The sequence below is a fragment of the Elgaria multicarinata genome, chromosome 3, assembly GCF_023053635.1.
Source record: "Elgaria multicarinata webbii isolate HBS135686 ecotype San Diego chromosome 3, rElgMul1.1.pri, whole genome shotgun sequence".
In the NCBI taxonomy this organism is placed as follows: Eukaryota; Metazoa; Chordata; class Lepidosauria; order Squamata; family Anguidae; genus Elgaria; species Elgaria multicarinata.
The window spans coordinates 160324924-160340595 of NC_086173.1; the positions used below are offsets into that span (position 1 = coordinate 160324924).

Genomic DNA, 15672 nt, shown 5'->3' on the forward strand with positions numbered 1-15672 from the left:
AATTTCAGCAAGTGTCATTTGTATATATGGAGAACCTGGTGAAATTCCCTCTTCGTCACAACCGTTAAAGCTGCAGGTGCCCTGCCCTCTTTTAAATCTGGTCACTCTAGTATAGCTCCTGCAGCTTTAACTGTAGTGATGAAGAGGAAATTCACCAGGTTCCCCATATATACAAATGACACCTGCTGAAATTCCCTTTTCTATGCAACTGTTAAAGATACAGGAGCCCTGTCCTCGTTTTCATATGGTCACCCTATGCATAATATACCTTGATATCAGTAGCTATGGGACATAGTGGGCCTTCAGGTTCTGACCATGGACTTCTTGTGGGTACCTGTCTGGTCACTGCTAGGGTGACCATATGAGAAAAGGAGGATAGGGCTCCTGCAGCTTTAACTGTTGTGATGTAGAGGGAATTTCACCAGGTGCTGCATGCATACAAAGGACACCTGCTAATATTCCTTTTTCTATTTATTTATTTATTTATTTATTTTATTTATTTAAGCATTTTTTATGCCGCCATTCAGCCAAAAAAGGCTCTCACGGCGGCTTACAAAAGTATTTCTATGCAACTGTTAAAGATACAGGAGCCTTGTCCTCCTTTCCATATGGTCACCCTAGTCACTGCAAGAAAGGAGGATGCTAGACTAAATCAAGGATACAGCACCTACTTTAGCACCTACTTTTCGGGAAAGTGTTCAAGGGCCTCATTCCAGGAGTGGGCGGAGCCAAAATACTTAAAATTCCAGCACATTTTAAACTTAAAACTCTTGCTACCAGTAACTAAGGAAAGGCATTTCAGCCTTTTTGAATGGATGCAGGCAAATTGCACAAAAGCTGGGAGACCATCAACCGATTGGTAGTTGGGGAAAGGGGCGGGGCTAGCAGAAAGGGGCGGGGCTTGCTGGGAGGGCCAGATGGGGAGCCTGGGCCTGACATTCTCATTTATTTTAAATATATGTAGGCAAAGCTCTTCCAAGACAGCTTACCTAGGGAACAAAAACTGTAAAAAAAAATTAAAATAAATAAAGAAAAGGATACAGGGCCATGCTAAGCCATGGTTAGTCCGCTAACCCTTTTGCAGCAAATGGTTAGTAAGCATGCTTAAACTGTGGTTCTGTAGCCACCATGGTTAGGAATAGTTCACATGACATGCTAAGTGATGGTTCACACGACACACTAAGCTATATTGGTCCAGTTCAGACAACACACTAAACCATGCTGGTTAAGCATTTTGCTTTGCTGTTCCCCCCTCCCTGTCACCCTCTAGCCTTGCTCTTCCTTCTTTAGGGTGGCCCTATGAAAAGGAGGACCGGGCTCCTGTATCTTTAACAGTTGTATTGAAAAGGGAATTTCAGCAGGTGTCATTTGTATATATGGAGAACCTGGTGAAATTCCCCCTTCATCAGAACAGTTAAAGCTGCAGGTGCCCTGCCCCCTCTTTTAAATTTGGCCACTCTAGTATAACACCTGCAGCTTTAACTGTGGTGATGAAGAGGGAATTTCACCAGGTTCTCCCTATATACAAATGACACCTGCTGAAATTCCCTTTTCTATGCAACTGTTAAAGATACAGGAGCCCTGTCCTCCTTTTCATAGGGTCACCCTACCTTCTTCCCTTTAAAGTTTACTGTTTCCCTCTGCTCTTAGTCTTGCTCTTTCTTTCCCCTCTGCACCATTGCCTTGCTATTTCGCCCTCCTTCCTAGCCTTGCAGTGGCCTGGTTCAGACAACACGCTAAACCATGCTGCTTAACCACAAAATGGTAATGGAATGCATTTCCGTTAACCATTTTGTGGTTAAGCAGCATGGTTTAGCGCAGCCTTCCTCAACCTGGGGCGCTCCAGATGTGTTGGACTACAACTCCCAGAATGCCCCAGCCAGCTGCTGGCTGGGGCATTCTGGGAGGTGCAGTCCAACACATCTGGAGCACCCCAGGTTGAGGAAGGCTGGTGTAGCGTGTTGTCTGAACCAGGCCTATTTCTCTCCCCTGCACCTCTTTAGCTAGGATGACCCTATGAAAAGGAGGACAGGGCTCCTGTATCTTTAACAGTTGCACAGAAAAGGAAATTTCAGCAGGTGTCATTTGTATATATGGAGAACCTGGTGAGATCCCCTCTTCATCACAACAGTTAAAGCTGCAGGAGCTATACTAGAGTGACCAGATTTAAAAGAGGGCAGCTTTAACTGTTGTGATGAAGAGGAAATTTCCCCAGAATCCCCATATATACAAATGACACCTGCTGAAATTCCCTTTTCAATACAACTGTTAAAGGTACAGGAGCCCTGTCCTCCTTTTCATAGGGTCACCCTACTTTAGCTTGCTTTTGACTAGGTAGGCTGTCATTATTATTATTATTATCTCGCTTTTTCCCTTGTGGCAGTTTTTCTAGACGGACATGACAGGCTTTGCCAAGTCATGCTGTCTTTTACAGATTCAGAGATTTCCTGGCTATTGAGCATGTTTTAAGTATGACTGCTTTCTGGGTGTTGGTGTGGATGTATTTTGGTAGGTCTGTTTTCTGAAGGTTTTCTGTAGAGTTTTTTGATGTGATGCTGGTGACTGATGTGACTGACGGAAAGAAAATGTGACCTCTTCCTGTTGCCATATTGTTTAACTTTGGTAGCCAGTGGTGTATATTTTGCTCTCTTTTTCTCTTCCATTTCTGCAACATTTTTGTCATTAGGTATTGCTATGTCAATGAGGTAGATGTGTTTTTCTTTTTTGTCTATAACTGTTATGTCTGGTTGGTTGCAGGGTTTTATCATCATCATCTCTCTTTTCTCACTTACAGTTTTGCCAAGTCATGCTGTCTTTTACTGATTCATGAATTTTCTATTGAAGATGTATTATGTCTGCTTTCCGGATAGGTGTATTTTGGTAGGCCCCATTTCTGAATGTTTTCTGTCTGCACAGTTTGCATTATATGTTTAGCTACATCCTCCATAGGAGCCATTTTGTGGTGGTGCCTGCAGCTGTTTCTCAAATTCCTAAATGTCCCCAGAGGTCCAAAAAGGTTGGGAGACTCCTGACATAAAGAGAGAGAAAAGGAGGTGGCAGAAAGGGAAAGAGAAAAAGGATGGTTCACCCACTTTTGGCTCTGGCCATGCTCACTGCTGGCTTTGGCCTTCCTATCGCTGACATGCACAGCCCCCCAACTGACATATTTTCATTTATTATATTTCTATACTGCCCAATAGCCAAATTAACCATGAGGGAATATGGCTCTCATCAGAAAACCATTTCTCCACACACACACACTGCATTAAGGAGAACATTTCTTCCTATTCCAGCCACTTGCATAACATCATCATAATTTTTATTATTATTATTGCATTTATATCCCGCCTTTTTCCCTCCAAGGAACCCAAGACAGCGTACAAAAAAATCCAAGGAACCCAAGGCGGCCCTGGCTGCCTTTTGCGAGGGTGTCTGTAGATTTTTCTGGCAAAAAATAGAGATTAAAAGTTAGCTAGGGGAAAATGCAAACACGGACATCTTTAATTTCTTCAGAGAAACTCAGGAGACGAGATTTTCTTGCTCATGCTTGGAATTTCGTTTATTTTTAAGTTTATATCTTGCCTTTCCATTAAAAACAGTGCTCAATGGGACTAACAGTGAAATACAGATAAAATAACAGCTATCCCTGAAATATTAGAGCTCATGAAGTAAAAGAATATTGATTTTTTTTAAAAAAAAAGTTAAATAAAACACGCACACATAAAAATCCTTCAATAAGAACGAAATAACATCTGATTGGAAGTTATGTTATGTTTGTCTCTTTCCCTCACAGGGAGAAGCCCTGCGTTTGCTAGAGTTTCCGCTTAACTGTTCATTCGTCCACTGACTGACGATCCATCAACCCACAGAGAAAATTGTTTTGCAAACGTAACGCCCCAAGCTAAAGACTGGACATTTGTTCCAACGTTTGGTAAGAAAGTGAGACGTCTCCGAGCGCAGAGCCAGGGCTACCTCGGATGAGGCCATTCTGGGCCTGGGACAAAATGGCCGCCAAGGACGGGGCGCAGTCAGGCTTCGGCCTGCGGTTTCACGCCGAGCTGGAGCAAGGGGTCCATGGGCGGATTAAAATGGAGGAAGAGGACCCGTCAGATTCCACGTCAGGGGAGGGATTGGAGGAAGCCCCTCATAGCACGCAGGCCGGGAGGATCCGGGATTTCTTGCAAAGACCTCCTGGGGAACATGAAGCCGACGAAGGGCTGCTTCAGCGTTGGGAAACCCAGTGGCAGGAGTTTTTGAAGACTTTGGAGTACCCCCACTCAGAATGGGAGACCCCACAGCTGCTAGAGGAATCCACCCCGTGGGACGACACCAAGGCCTTCCTGGCCTCCTTCGAGCAAGTGGCCGAGGCCTGCCGGTGGCCGCGAGAGGACTGGATGGCCCGTCTCCTGCCGGCCCTCAACGGGGAAGCCGAGCAGATTTTCAGCAACCTCGATACCAGAGACAGGGTGGACTACGACAAAGTGAAGGCGGCCATCTTGCGCGGGGATGCCATTAGCAGGGAGAGGCAGCGCCAGAACTTCCGGCGGTTCTGCTACCAGGAGGCCGAGGGACCGAGGGGCGTCTTCAGCCGGCTACAGAAGCTTTGCCACCGATGGCTGAAAGTGGACCGGCACAGCAAGGAGCAGATCCTGGAGTTGTTGATCCTGGAACAGTTCTTGGCCATCCTGCCCTCAGAAATGCAGAGCTGGGTCAGGGAACATGGCCCAGAAACCTGTTTCCAAGCGGTGGCCCTGGCCGAGGATTTCCTGCAGAGGCAGCGACCGGACGAGAGCTGGGAAGAACAGGTGAGAAAGCAACAAGAGAGAGGTTACCATTTGTCACGGTAAGACTCCGTAAGTCACGTTATGGCTTGGGACCTCGATACTTGAGGGAGCGCCTCTCCCTATATATGCCTGCCCGAGATTTGAGATCTGTGGGAGGAGCCCTTTTCTGCATCCCACTAACGCCCCTTTCACAGGGGTCGCCTAAGACCGTCGGAAAACACATATTTCCGATGGTCTTAGGGAACTGTATTGACTGAACTATGTCAAGTATCATCTTTTGTATTATTAAAGCTATTGTTATGTATTATTTTCATTAGCAAACCATCCCATGACAATGGATCGTGTAGAGAAGAACGAAAATAATTTTATGGTTGGGGGTCACCACAACATGAGGAACTGTATTAAAGGGTCGCGGCATTAGGAAGGTTGAGAGCCACTGCATGACTAACGCGAGAGGTACATTATGGTGGGACATCGGAGAGGGCTTTCTCTGTGGTGGCCCCTCAGTTATGGAATGCCCTCCCGTTGGAGGCCCAACTGGCGCCGCTGCTGGCTATGTTTCGGCGCTCAGTTAAAACATGGCTTTTTATCAAAAAACTTTGAGGGCTAAAGTTGTTGTTGTTGTTTATTCGTTCAGTCGCTTCCGACTCTTCGTGACTTCATGGACCAGCCCACGCCAGAGCTTTCTGTCGGCCTTCGCCACCCCCAGCTCCCCCAAGGTCAAGTCCGTCACCTCCAGAATATCATCCCTCCATCTTGCCCTTGGTCGGCCCCTCTTCCTTTTGCCTTCCACTTTCCCTAGCATCAGCATCTTCTCCAGGGTATCCTGTCTTCTCATTATGTGGCCAAAGTACTTCAGTTTTGCCTTTACTACCATTCCCTCAAGTGAGCAGTCTGGCTTTATTTCCTGGAGTATGGACTGGTTTGATCTTCTTGCAGTCCAAGGCACTCTCAGAAGTTACACATAGCTTTAATTGGTTTAATTGCTTTTAAATTTTCTACCGAATTTAGCTTGTTAATGATTTAATACGCTTTTAGCTGTGTACATTATTTTATTGTTTTATACTGTTTGATTTTATCTGTATGCCACCCTGAGATCCGAATGATATAGGGTAGGATTAGAGATGTAACATTTCCGTAAATTTTGAAGCCATGGGGAAAAAAACCCATTTTTTTCCAAGGGGAAACTGGATTTTTGGGAAAAATAGATTTTTTTTTTGCAATATTAGCACTTTTTACAGATTGAAAGTCATTTTGTTACTTGAGGAACATAAAATGTAATGATGTACAAGTTGGTGTGGCATAAAATCATCACATTTGGTATATAAAAACTACAATGTATTCAAGCAAATTGAATTTACTTTTTTAAATTTTTACCTTTTTTGGGGGGGGGGTTAACAAATTGAGCTACAAGCTTCTGAACTGTAAGGAACACCTAAACTGTAAGGAAACTCTTTGGTTTTGCCCGTTTATGAGGAGCAGGCAAAAAAACATTTAAAAAACAAACAGAAGAAAACATTAACATTAGTAACAAAGAAAATTATTTTTGTCTCTGCTAGTCTTCCACAGTGTCAAGCAGACATAAAGCACCCATTCCCATGGAAAGAACTGAGAAAAAGGGAGAGGGGAACCAAGATTCAATGGATATGCATGAAATTTAATCAGACTCATTTTCTGAGCTATACCTATCGCTATCAGTTTCAGCCTCTGCTTCAATGGCAGTGCTGCCCCCTAGAGGCAGAAATGCATCTTGCTCTTGCGCTTGAGAGTTGTAGCCTCAGTTTGCAACCTCGGACTTGCTTGTCCTCAGTGCACAGAAATTGTAATAATCTGATACTGTACATAGTTTTTAGAAATCATTTGGAGAAGTAAATATATGAACATCTTGTCTTAAACATTTTATCTATAATCCATTTTTTCTTCATTGATTTTCAATTTGGGGGGGGGACAAAAAAAGCTTCGGAAAAAAACTGGTTTTCTGAGTTTTTTCTGGGCCTTCACATCTCTAGGCGGGATACAATTTTTTTTAATAACATAAATAAATCTTCTCCCTTGACAGTAATGCCCACCAATCCTATTATTATTATTATTATTATTATTATTATTATTATTATCGTCAAGAACAACATACCGCCGTATAGCTGAAGCTCTCTGAGCAATTTACAAAGATTCAAAACCGTTAAAAATACAGTATGCAAAGTTCAAAAGCCATTTATGTGTTGTGAATCACTGAGAGATTCTATTATATTCAGTGGTATATAAATGTTACAAATAATAATAATAATATAAAAACACACATACAGTATACACAGAGGCAACATATATCTAAAAACATCTTTGTGTAATCAGCCATAACCATAAGACAAATCTAGGAGTTGATTAAAATACATCATATATTGGCAAAAGCCCCCCCAAAGGGAAAAGTCTTCACTGGTGCCAAAAAGATAACAACGTTGGCACCAGGTGGGCCTCCTCACAGAGATCATTTTATAACTGGAGGGGGGTCACCACCGAGAAGACGCCTCTCTCTTGTTGTGGCTTTCTGAGCCTCTCTCACAGGAGGCACCTAGAGAAGGACCTTAGATACTGAGTATAATATACAGGTAGGTTCATGTCAGGAGAGGCGCCCCGTCAGGTATTGGTGTTCAGGCATAATGGAAAGCAAGTGACTGACTCTTCTTTTATTTTTTATTAATAATTAGTGAAACGGACCCGGTTTCATACAGGTTGGTTAGTTTTATAGAGTGGAGCCTTCAAGTAAACTTTCTAGCTGTCTGAATTGGACACGTTGTGCCTGCCCCATCTGAGTGAAGCCAAACCCACTGGCACCCCTGGGGATGAATCACAGAATCATAGAATAGTAGAGTTGGAAGGGGCCTATAAGGCCATCGAGTCCACCCCCCTGCTCAATGCAGGAATCCCTCTTAAAGCATCCCTGACAGATGGCTGTCCAGCTGCCTCTTGAAGGCCTCTAGTGTGGGAGAGCCCACGACCTCCCTAGGTAACTGGTTCCATTGCCATCCTGCTCTAACAGTCAGGAAGTTTTTCCTGATGTCCAGCCGGAAACTGGCTTCCTGTCACTTGAGCCCGTTATTTCATGTCCTGCACTCTGGGAGGATCGAAATGAGATCCTGGCCCTCCTCTGTGGGACAACCTCTTAAGTATTTGAAGAGTGCTATCATGTCTCCTCTCAATCTTCTCTTCTCCAGGCTAAACATGCCCAGTTCTCTCATAGGGCTTTGTTTCCAGACCCTTGATCATCCTGGTTGCCCTCCTCTGAACACACTCCAGGTCTGCGTCCTTCTTGAATTGTGGAGCCCAGAACTGGACGCAATACTCTAGAGGCCTAACTGGGGTCGAACAGAGAGGAACCAGTACCTCACGCGATTTGGAAGCTATACTTCTATTAGGAAAGGAAAGGAAAGGAAAGGAAAGGAACCTCTCGTGCAAGCACTGAGTCATTACTGACTCTTGGAGGGACGCCAGCTTTCGCTGATGTTTTCTTGGCAGGCCTTATAGCGGGGTGGTTTGCCGTTGCCTTCCCCGGCCATTATTACCTTTCACCCAGCTAGCTGGGTACTCATTTTACCGACCTCGGGAGGATGGAAGGCTGAGTCGACCCGAGCTGGCTGCCTGAAACCAGCTTCCGCTGGGATCGAACTCAGGCCGTGGGGAGAGTTTCAGCTGCAGAAACTGCTGCTTTACCGCTCTGCGCCACACGAGGCTCATACTTTTATTAATGCAGCCCAAAATAGTATGGCCCCTGCCAGATGCACCCCTGTAGCCCCCTGAGAGAAGGGGCTGTCTACTCCATTCCCCTGTTTGGGGTGGGGCTGCCGCATAGCAGGGTAGAGGGGGCAGCTGAAAAACGTCCTTCGGCCTACTCATCCCTCCCCCCCTTTCAAACTCTGTGCTGGTTAGGCAAGTCTGCCCCTAGTGACTGAAAATGATATTGCGAGCTTCACAAATGTGGAGAATTAATTAAATAAATTAAAATTGATAGATGCATTTTAAAGGCCAATTAACCCCAAGGTGTGCCACATTGGAGGTGCCCACAGGTGGTATGGCTCCCACCGGTGCCACACTGAAGACCCATATATATATTAAAAAATTAAACTTTTTTTATTGTGGCTGTCAACAACAAAACAGAAAATACATCAGGGAAACCGGGGGGGGGGGGGGAACCCACCCATACATTGTGTATATAGAATTATCATCACTTCCATTGTATGAACCAGGAAAAAAAGGGGGGGGGGAAGGGAGAGAATTATACAAAGGTTTCAAGAAAAGCAGACCAAATATACGTATATTTATCCACTTGCAAGTTGTGTCTATATAACACTCGTTCAAAAGTTGATAATGTTATTAGGACCCCTGGTATAAACCATGGCTTAGCATCACGTGCGAACTCACCCTCTGTGTCTGAAGTTGCTGTCAAGGCCATCCGATGTTCGGCACAACCCGCTTCTCTTTCCCGAAGAGCTGCCGACTCCACTTCTGAACCCTACCCTTTACTTTCAGGAGCTTGGACCCATCGAGGAGGTAGCGCTGGATTTCTCCGAGGAAGAAGAGTCTCCGCTGAGTGGTGAACGGAGGCAGGGTTCCAGAGAGGCCGACAGTGAGGTTGATGGTGGAGACGCCAGCTCCCTGGGTAAGCGTAACCTTAGAGTCATAGAATCCTAGAATAGCAGAGTTGGAAGGGGCCTACAAGGCCATCGAGTCCAACCCCCTGCTCAATGCAAGAATCCACCCTAAAGCATCCCCGACAGATGCTTGTCCAGCTGCCTCTTGAAGGCCTCTAGTGTGGGAGAGCCCACAACCTCCCTAGGGAACTGATTCCATTGTCGTACTGCTCTAACAGTCAGGAAGTTTTTCCTGACGTCCAGCTGGAATCTGGCTTCCTTTAACTTGAGCCCGTTATTCCGTGTCCTGCACTCTGGGAGGATCGAGAAGAGATCCTGGCCCTCCTCTGTGTGACAACCTTTTAAGTATTTGAAGAGTGCTATAATGTCTCCCCTCAGCCTTCTCTTCTCCAGGCTAAACATGCCCAGTTCTTTCAGTCTCTCTTCATAGGGCTTGTTCTGTTTCTATTTCTTCTCATTTTTGAAATAAGTACCCCCTTTTCTTCAACGAACTGAATCGGAGCTCCGCAGTGGAGGGGAGTGGCACCAGGTAAGGCCCCCCTCCCTCCTCTCCCTTACCTGCACAGCCCGGTAAGGGACAAAGGGGGAGGGGGGCCTTACCTGCGTCTGTCCGCAGTCCCTCGGCTTCTTCAATTGAGCCCGTGGCTCAACCAGGAAGTCTAGGCCACAAGTATGGCCTAGACTTCCTGGTTGAGCCGCGGGCTCAATTGAAGAAGCCGAGGGACCGCGGACGGACGCAGGTAAGGGAGAGGAGGGAGGGGGGTTTACCGGGCCCTGCCGCTGTCGCCGCATGGGCGACAGCGACAGCGGCAGGTCCCGGTAAACCCCACTTACCTTTCTTGTGGAGCTCTGGATCGAGGCGAAGGATCCGCCTTCACCTCGATCCTCTTTGCCACGCTCCGCCGACCCCCCAATCCTCTTCGCCTCCGCTTTAACCCCGCTTTGCTTCTAATTCGCCGGTCCGATTAGAAGCGGAGCGCATCCCTAATAAAAGCAATACCACAGCAAGCCGTTGACCCAGAGCAACACGAAGAAAAACAACAAATCCTGTATTGTATTTCTTTATTTACAGTCAACAGACCAATATAAAACAAGAAGATACACCATTATATAAAACAATACAAAGTAGGGATAAAGAAAGAAGAGGGAGGGTTACAAAACCACTAAAGATACTAGATTGTTATTTTTTGGTTTTTGAAAAGGAGAATAGAATTAGGTTATTGGAGCCTAGCATAGTGAAAAAAGGGAGGGATATATAGATAATAAAATTGCTAATCTGTGGATTTAAGCACAATCAGACATCCATAAGAGATCTAGTGCGGATGGCCAAATTCAGGAATTTGGCTACCTGCTCAGTGGTAGATTTACTGGGGCCCTGAAGTAGACTAATCAGGAGTGACTCAGGGGAGCGTCCAGGGAAACTTTGCATAATAGGACATAATAGGTATTTTCTTGCCTGTTGGTAAAAATTGCAATGGAAGAGCACATGCAGAATGGATTCCACCTCGATGTTATTGCATGGGCAGTATCTATTTTTGGATGGAATTTTCTTATATCTGCCCTCCAGCAACTTGGAGGGGAGGACGTTAAATCTTGCTAGAGTGAATGCCTTCCTGTATTTGGGAATGGTTAACCAACCCAGGTATGGCATTCCATCTTTGCAAGAAGGGATGGGGAGACCCAATCATTGGGGGCTACCTAATACCTGACAGTATAGAGGTCCGATCCATGCCAGCCTTCAGGGTCCCAAGCTGCACGGGCCCTTCCCCAGAATGAACAGAGACCCCAGACTGGAAAATCCTAACTAACTTACCCCCCCCAGCTAAGTAGGTGGGGTAGGGTGACCAGATGACCCGGAAAACCCTGGAGACCTCCATAAAAATGAGGCTTCTCCGGGGCAACCAGGGCTGGGGCCCAATTTACCGGGGAAAGCCAAGGAGAAGGCCCAGGTCGGCACTGGGTGGGCCTAGAAGGATGCGTTCCCGGACTTCTGGGAATGCGTCCACCAGCCCCTCCCAGTGCCGATCTAGCCTTCTCCTTGGCTGGCATCCGCGGGGGAGGGCCTAGGAGGACGCGTTTCCCATGCCTCCCCTCCCTGCGCCTCCCAGAGAAGAAGATAAGGTAAGATAAGAGGTGTGTATGTGTGTGAGTGTATATGGGTACATGGGGTGCCTGGTTGTTTGATTGAATGGATGTGTGTGCGTGTGTTTTGGAGTGGGTGATCCTGAGTGTGTGTGTGTGTGTTGGCAGTGGGTGAGTATATTGACGTGATAACGTCTGGATGGGATGCCTGGTTGTTTGACTGAATGGATGTGTGTGCATGTTGGCAGTGTGGGGGCAGGGAGGGACCCATAGACGTTCCTCTCCAATTTGTTTGATATAATTGGCACAATGTATATTTTGTAATAATTGTTGATAATTGTTCATCCTTCTTAAAAAAAAGTTTTAAAAATTAACAGGCTTGCTATTATTATTATTATTAATATCAATATCATCATCATCTATCTCTCTTTTCTTGCTTGTGGTAGTTTTTCTAGATGAACATGATGAGCTTTGCCAAGTCATGCTGTCTTCTACTGATTCAGAAATTTCCTGACTATTGAATATATTTTAAGTATGACTGCTTTCTGGATGTTGGCGTGCATGTATTTTGGTAGGCCTAATTTCTGAAGGTTTTCTGTAAAAAAGAAAAAAATATTAATTTTTTTTTGATGTGATGCTGGTGACTGATGTGACTAACAGAATAATTGTAACTTTTTCCTGTTGCCATAGTTCTTTAATTTACATAGCCAGTGGTGTATATTTTCCTCTTTTTTCCTCTTCGTTTTCTGCAACATTTTTGTCATTAAGTATTGCCATGTCAATGAGGTAGGTGTGTTTTTCTTTGTTGTTTTTGACTGGTTGAAGTTGAAACAAGCTAAGAGGTGCTAGCCTTTAGTCCATTTTGTTCCATAGCTAATGTTTGCAGGGTAATAGTATTTTATACTCTGTCTGAATGCTTCTTTGTTGTACTAGATTACTTGTTAACTGCTTCATTTGTTCAGTGGTAGCTTCTGGGACAAGTATGTCACAGCACTTAAAGTGTCATCTTTGTTCCAGCAGGTGAAGGATGGATGAGAGCCGATGAGGAGGTGATGTCTGAGTTGGAAGGTTTTGATCGAGCACAGCAAAACAGGACACCAAAGGGAGGGAGACAAGAAAACAAGCAAGGCAGAGAAAAGAAAGGAAATAACCTTCCAGAGAGAGCAGAAACATCCGTACTTTGGGAGGGTGATGAACCCCTTGATAGAGCTGGAGGACAACAGAGAATCCACAAAGCTAAGACAAAAGACACATGCAAGGTTGGTGGGTGGAGCTTCAGGAACAGGTCCAGTCTTATTAAACAAGAGAGAAGTGACACATATAAATGCTCTGACAGCAGGAAAAGCTTCAAGGTGATCTCTCACTTCATTTCCCATAAAGGAAACCATGGAGAAAGGAAGCCACACAGATGCCCAGACTGTGGGAAATCCTTTATTGCCAAAGCACACCTTATTATTCATCAGAGAATACACACTGGAGAGAAGCCGTTTAAATGCTTGGCCTGCGGGAAAACTTTTGCCCAGCGTTCTAACCTTACCGTCCATCAAAGAATCCACACAGGAGTGAAGCCATTCCAGTGCTCTGACTGTGGGAAAAGCTTTTGTTCCAGCACCAACCTTACCAAACATCAGAGCATCCATGTAAAAGAGAGCTCGTATAAATGCTTAGCTTGTGGGAAAAGCTTCAAGGTGCACTCTCACTTTATTGCCCATAAGCGGATCCATGCCAGGAAGAAATCGCATAAATGTTCGGACTGTGGGAAATCTTTCCTTGCTGCATCGCACCTCATTATACATCAACGAATTCACACTGGAGAGAGACCCTACAAATGCTTGGATTGTGGGAAAACCTTCAGCCAGAATGCTCACCTTAATGTCCATCAGCGAACCCACAAAAGGGTAAAATCATTCCAGTGTTCTGACTGTGGAGAAAGCTTTCGTTCCAGGTTCAAACTTATCCAACATCAAAGAATCCACACAGGAGAAAACCGCTATAAATGCTCCGAGTGTGGGAAAACCTTCAGGGTGAACTCGCACCTTATTGCTCATAGGAGGAACCACACAGCCAAAAAACCACATAAGTGCTCATACTGTGGGAAATCCTTCTTCACCAAATCCTACCTTATCATCCATCAGAGAATTCACACTGGAGAAAGACCATATAAATGCTTGACCTGTGGGAAAGGTTTCAGCCAAAGTTCACACCTTAATGTCCACAAACGAACACATACCAGTGTAAAGCTGTTCCAGTGTTCTGACTGTGGGCAAAGTTTTAATTCTAGCAGGAAACTTCTGAAGCATCAAAGCATCCACACAGGGGAGAGCCTGTATATATGTTCTGATTGTGGGAAAAGCTTCAAAGTGCATTCTCACCTTATTGCTCACAAGAGAATCCACGCAGCAAAGAAACCACATAAGTGTTCATACTGTGGGAAGTCCTTCTTTGCCAAATCATACCTTATCATCCACCAGAGAATTCACACAGGAGAGAGACCATACAAATGCTTGGCCTGTGGGAAAAGCTTCACGCAGAGCTCACACCTTACTGCTCATGAAAGAACCCACACAGGGAAAAAGCCGTTTCAGTGTTCAGACTGTGGGAAAAGTTTCCGGGTGAGGTCTCGCCTTATTGCACACAAGCGAATTCATGAAGTTAAAAAAAACCATAAGTGTTCCTACTGCAGTAAAACCTTCAATTTCAAGTCTTATCTTATCATACATGAAAGAATGCACACAGGAGAAAGGCCGTACAAATGTTTGGCCTGTGGGAAAAGCTTTAGTCAGAGATCACATCTTAATGTCCATCAAAGAACTCATGTTGGAAAGAAGCCGTTCCAGTGCTCTGAATGTGGGGAAAGCTTTCGAGTGCGCTCTAAACTTCTTTCCCACAAGAGAATCCACACAGCAAAGAAACCACATAATAAGAATAACAATAACAATAGTAATAGTAATAAGAATAACAATAAATGCTTGGATTGTGGGAAATCTTTCATTTCCAAATCGTACTTTATCATCCATCAAAGAATCCATACAGGAGAGAGACCCTACAAATGCGTGGCCTGTGGGAAATGTTTCAGTCAGAGTTCCCACCTGACAGTCCATCAAAGAACTCACAGGGGAGAGAAGTCGTTTCCATGTTCAGACTGTAGGGAAAGTTTTAGTTCTCGCATGAAGCTTCTTAAGCATCAGAGAATCCACATTAACGGAAACCCTTTCCAATGCTCGGACTGCGGAAAATCATTTGTCACCAAGTCTCAGCTTGTGATACATCAGAGAAGCCACACAGGGGAAAGGCCTTATAAATGCTTGGACTGTGGGAAAGGGTTCAGCCAGAGTTCAAACCTTATTAGGCATCAGAGGATTCACTCAGGGCAGAACCCCTATAAATGTTCAGACTGTGGGAAAAGCTTCTGTTCAGATGAGAATCTTATTAAGCACCAGAGAATCCACACATAAATAAACAAGATCCTGTATGTGCTCGCACACTATTGGAAGGCTGTTGAAGTGTACAGACTTCAGCAATGAATTGCATTTTGTTAGCTGGTGTGGGGTAGGGGGAACCGTCTATGACAAAACATCGCACCGCTGCTCCGAGAGCTTCTGTCATGATAACTTAAGAATTTGCTGCTCATCAGAGAATCTGTTGAGGAAACCTTGAAGGAAAACGCTTTGACATACCAGTGCAGATCTTTCTGTATGTTCCAAACCCACAATCAGAACTCGAACCCGCAACAGCTTCTGAACCTAGGACCTGAGGAGGGTCAAGGGGTTCACTCTGAGTGCCATCACCTAGCTTTGCCCAAAAGAGAGAACTGCAGGGAAGCCGCCAAGGATGTCTCTTAACAATAATAGGCCAGAGTGGGTCGTGAGGTACTTCTTGACCTTTGTAAGAGCTTCCGGGTCGCACATGCTAACTTTCCTCCTTGTGACGGTCTGCTTTGGCCAACGTGTTTTAACAATTTGACAGGAGCAGGGTCTGACTCCCGCACAGGTGGGAACATAGGAAGTCCGGCTTCTATCTATTTGTCCATTTGGACTAGTATTGACTATTCTAGCAACAGCTTTCTGGGCTTGGGCGTTTCACATCATTTGCTATCTGATGCTTTTAAAACTGGATATAAAAGCCCTGCTGGATCAAACCGAGGGTCCATTTAGTCCTATGAA

The 15672-nt window shown here is 45.1% G+C and overlaps 1 protein-coding gene across 2 annotated transcripts; it reads left to right on the forward strand.

Moving 5' to 3' along the window:
• Positions 1–3963: 3963 nt before the first annotated feature.
• Positions 3964–15430, forward strand: LOC134396126 (zinc finger protein 585A-like). Of its 2 annotated transcripts, none has more exons than XM_063122491.1 (3): positions 3964–4805; positions 9306–9435; positions 12527–15430. In XM_063122491.1, exons 1-3 carry the CDS (start codon positions 3978–3980, stop codon positions 14962–14964), a joined length of 3396 nt encoding a protein of 1131 aa, XP_062978561.1. In that variant the 5' UTR covers positions 3964–3977; the 3' UTR covers positions 14965–15430. The 2 variants fall into 2 exon arrangements, with proteins under 2 accessions (XP_062978561.1, XP_062978562.1); XM_063122492.1 differs by having other exon boundaries at positions 12530–15430.
• The last annotated feature ends 242 nt before the right edge of the window (positions 15431–15672 follow it).

Coding starts and splice junctions, on each gene's coding strand:
- LOC134396126 (XM_063122491.1), top strand. CDS start 3,978: ATGAGGCCATTCTGGGCCTGGGACAAAATGGCCGCCAAGGACGGGGCG. Junction 4,806..9,305: donor ACGAGAGCTGGGAAGAACAG/GTGAGAAAGCAA, acceptor CTTTACTTTCAG/GAGCTTGGACCCATCGAGGA. Junction 9,436..12,526: donor TGGAGACGCCAGCTCCCTGG/GTAAGCGTAACC, acceptor TCTTTGTTCCAG/CAGGTGAAGGATGGATGAGA.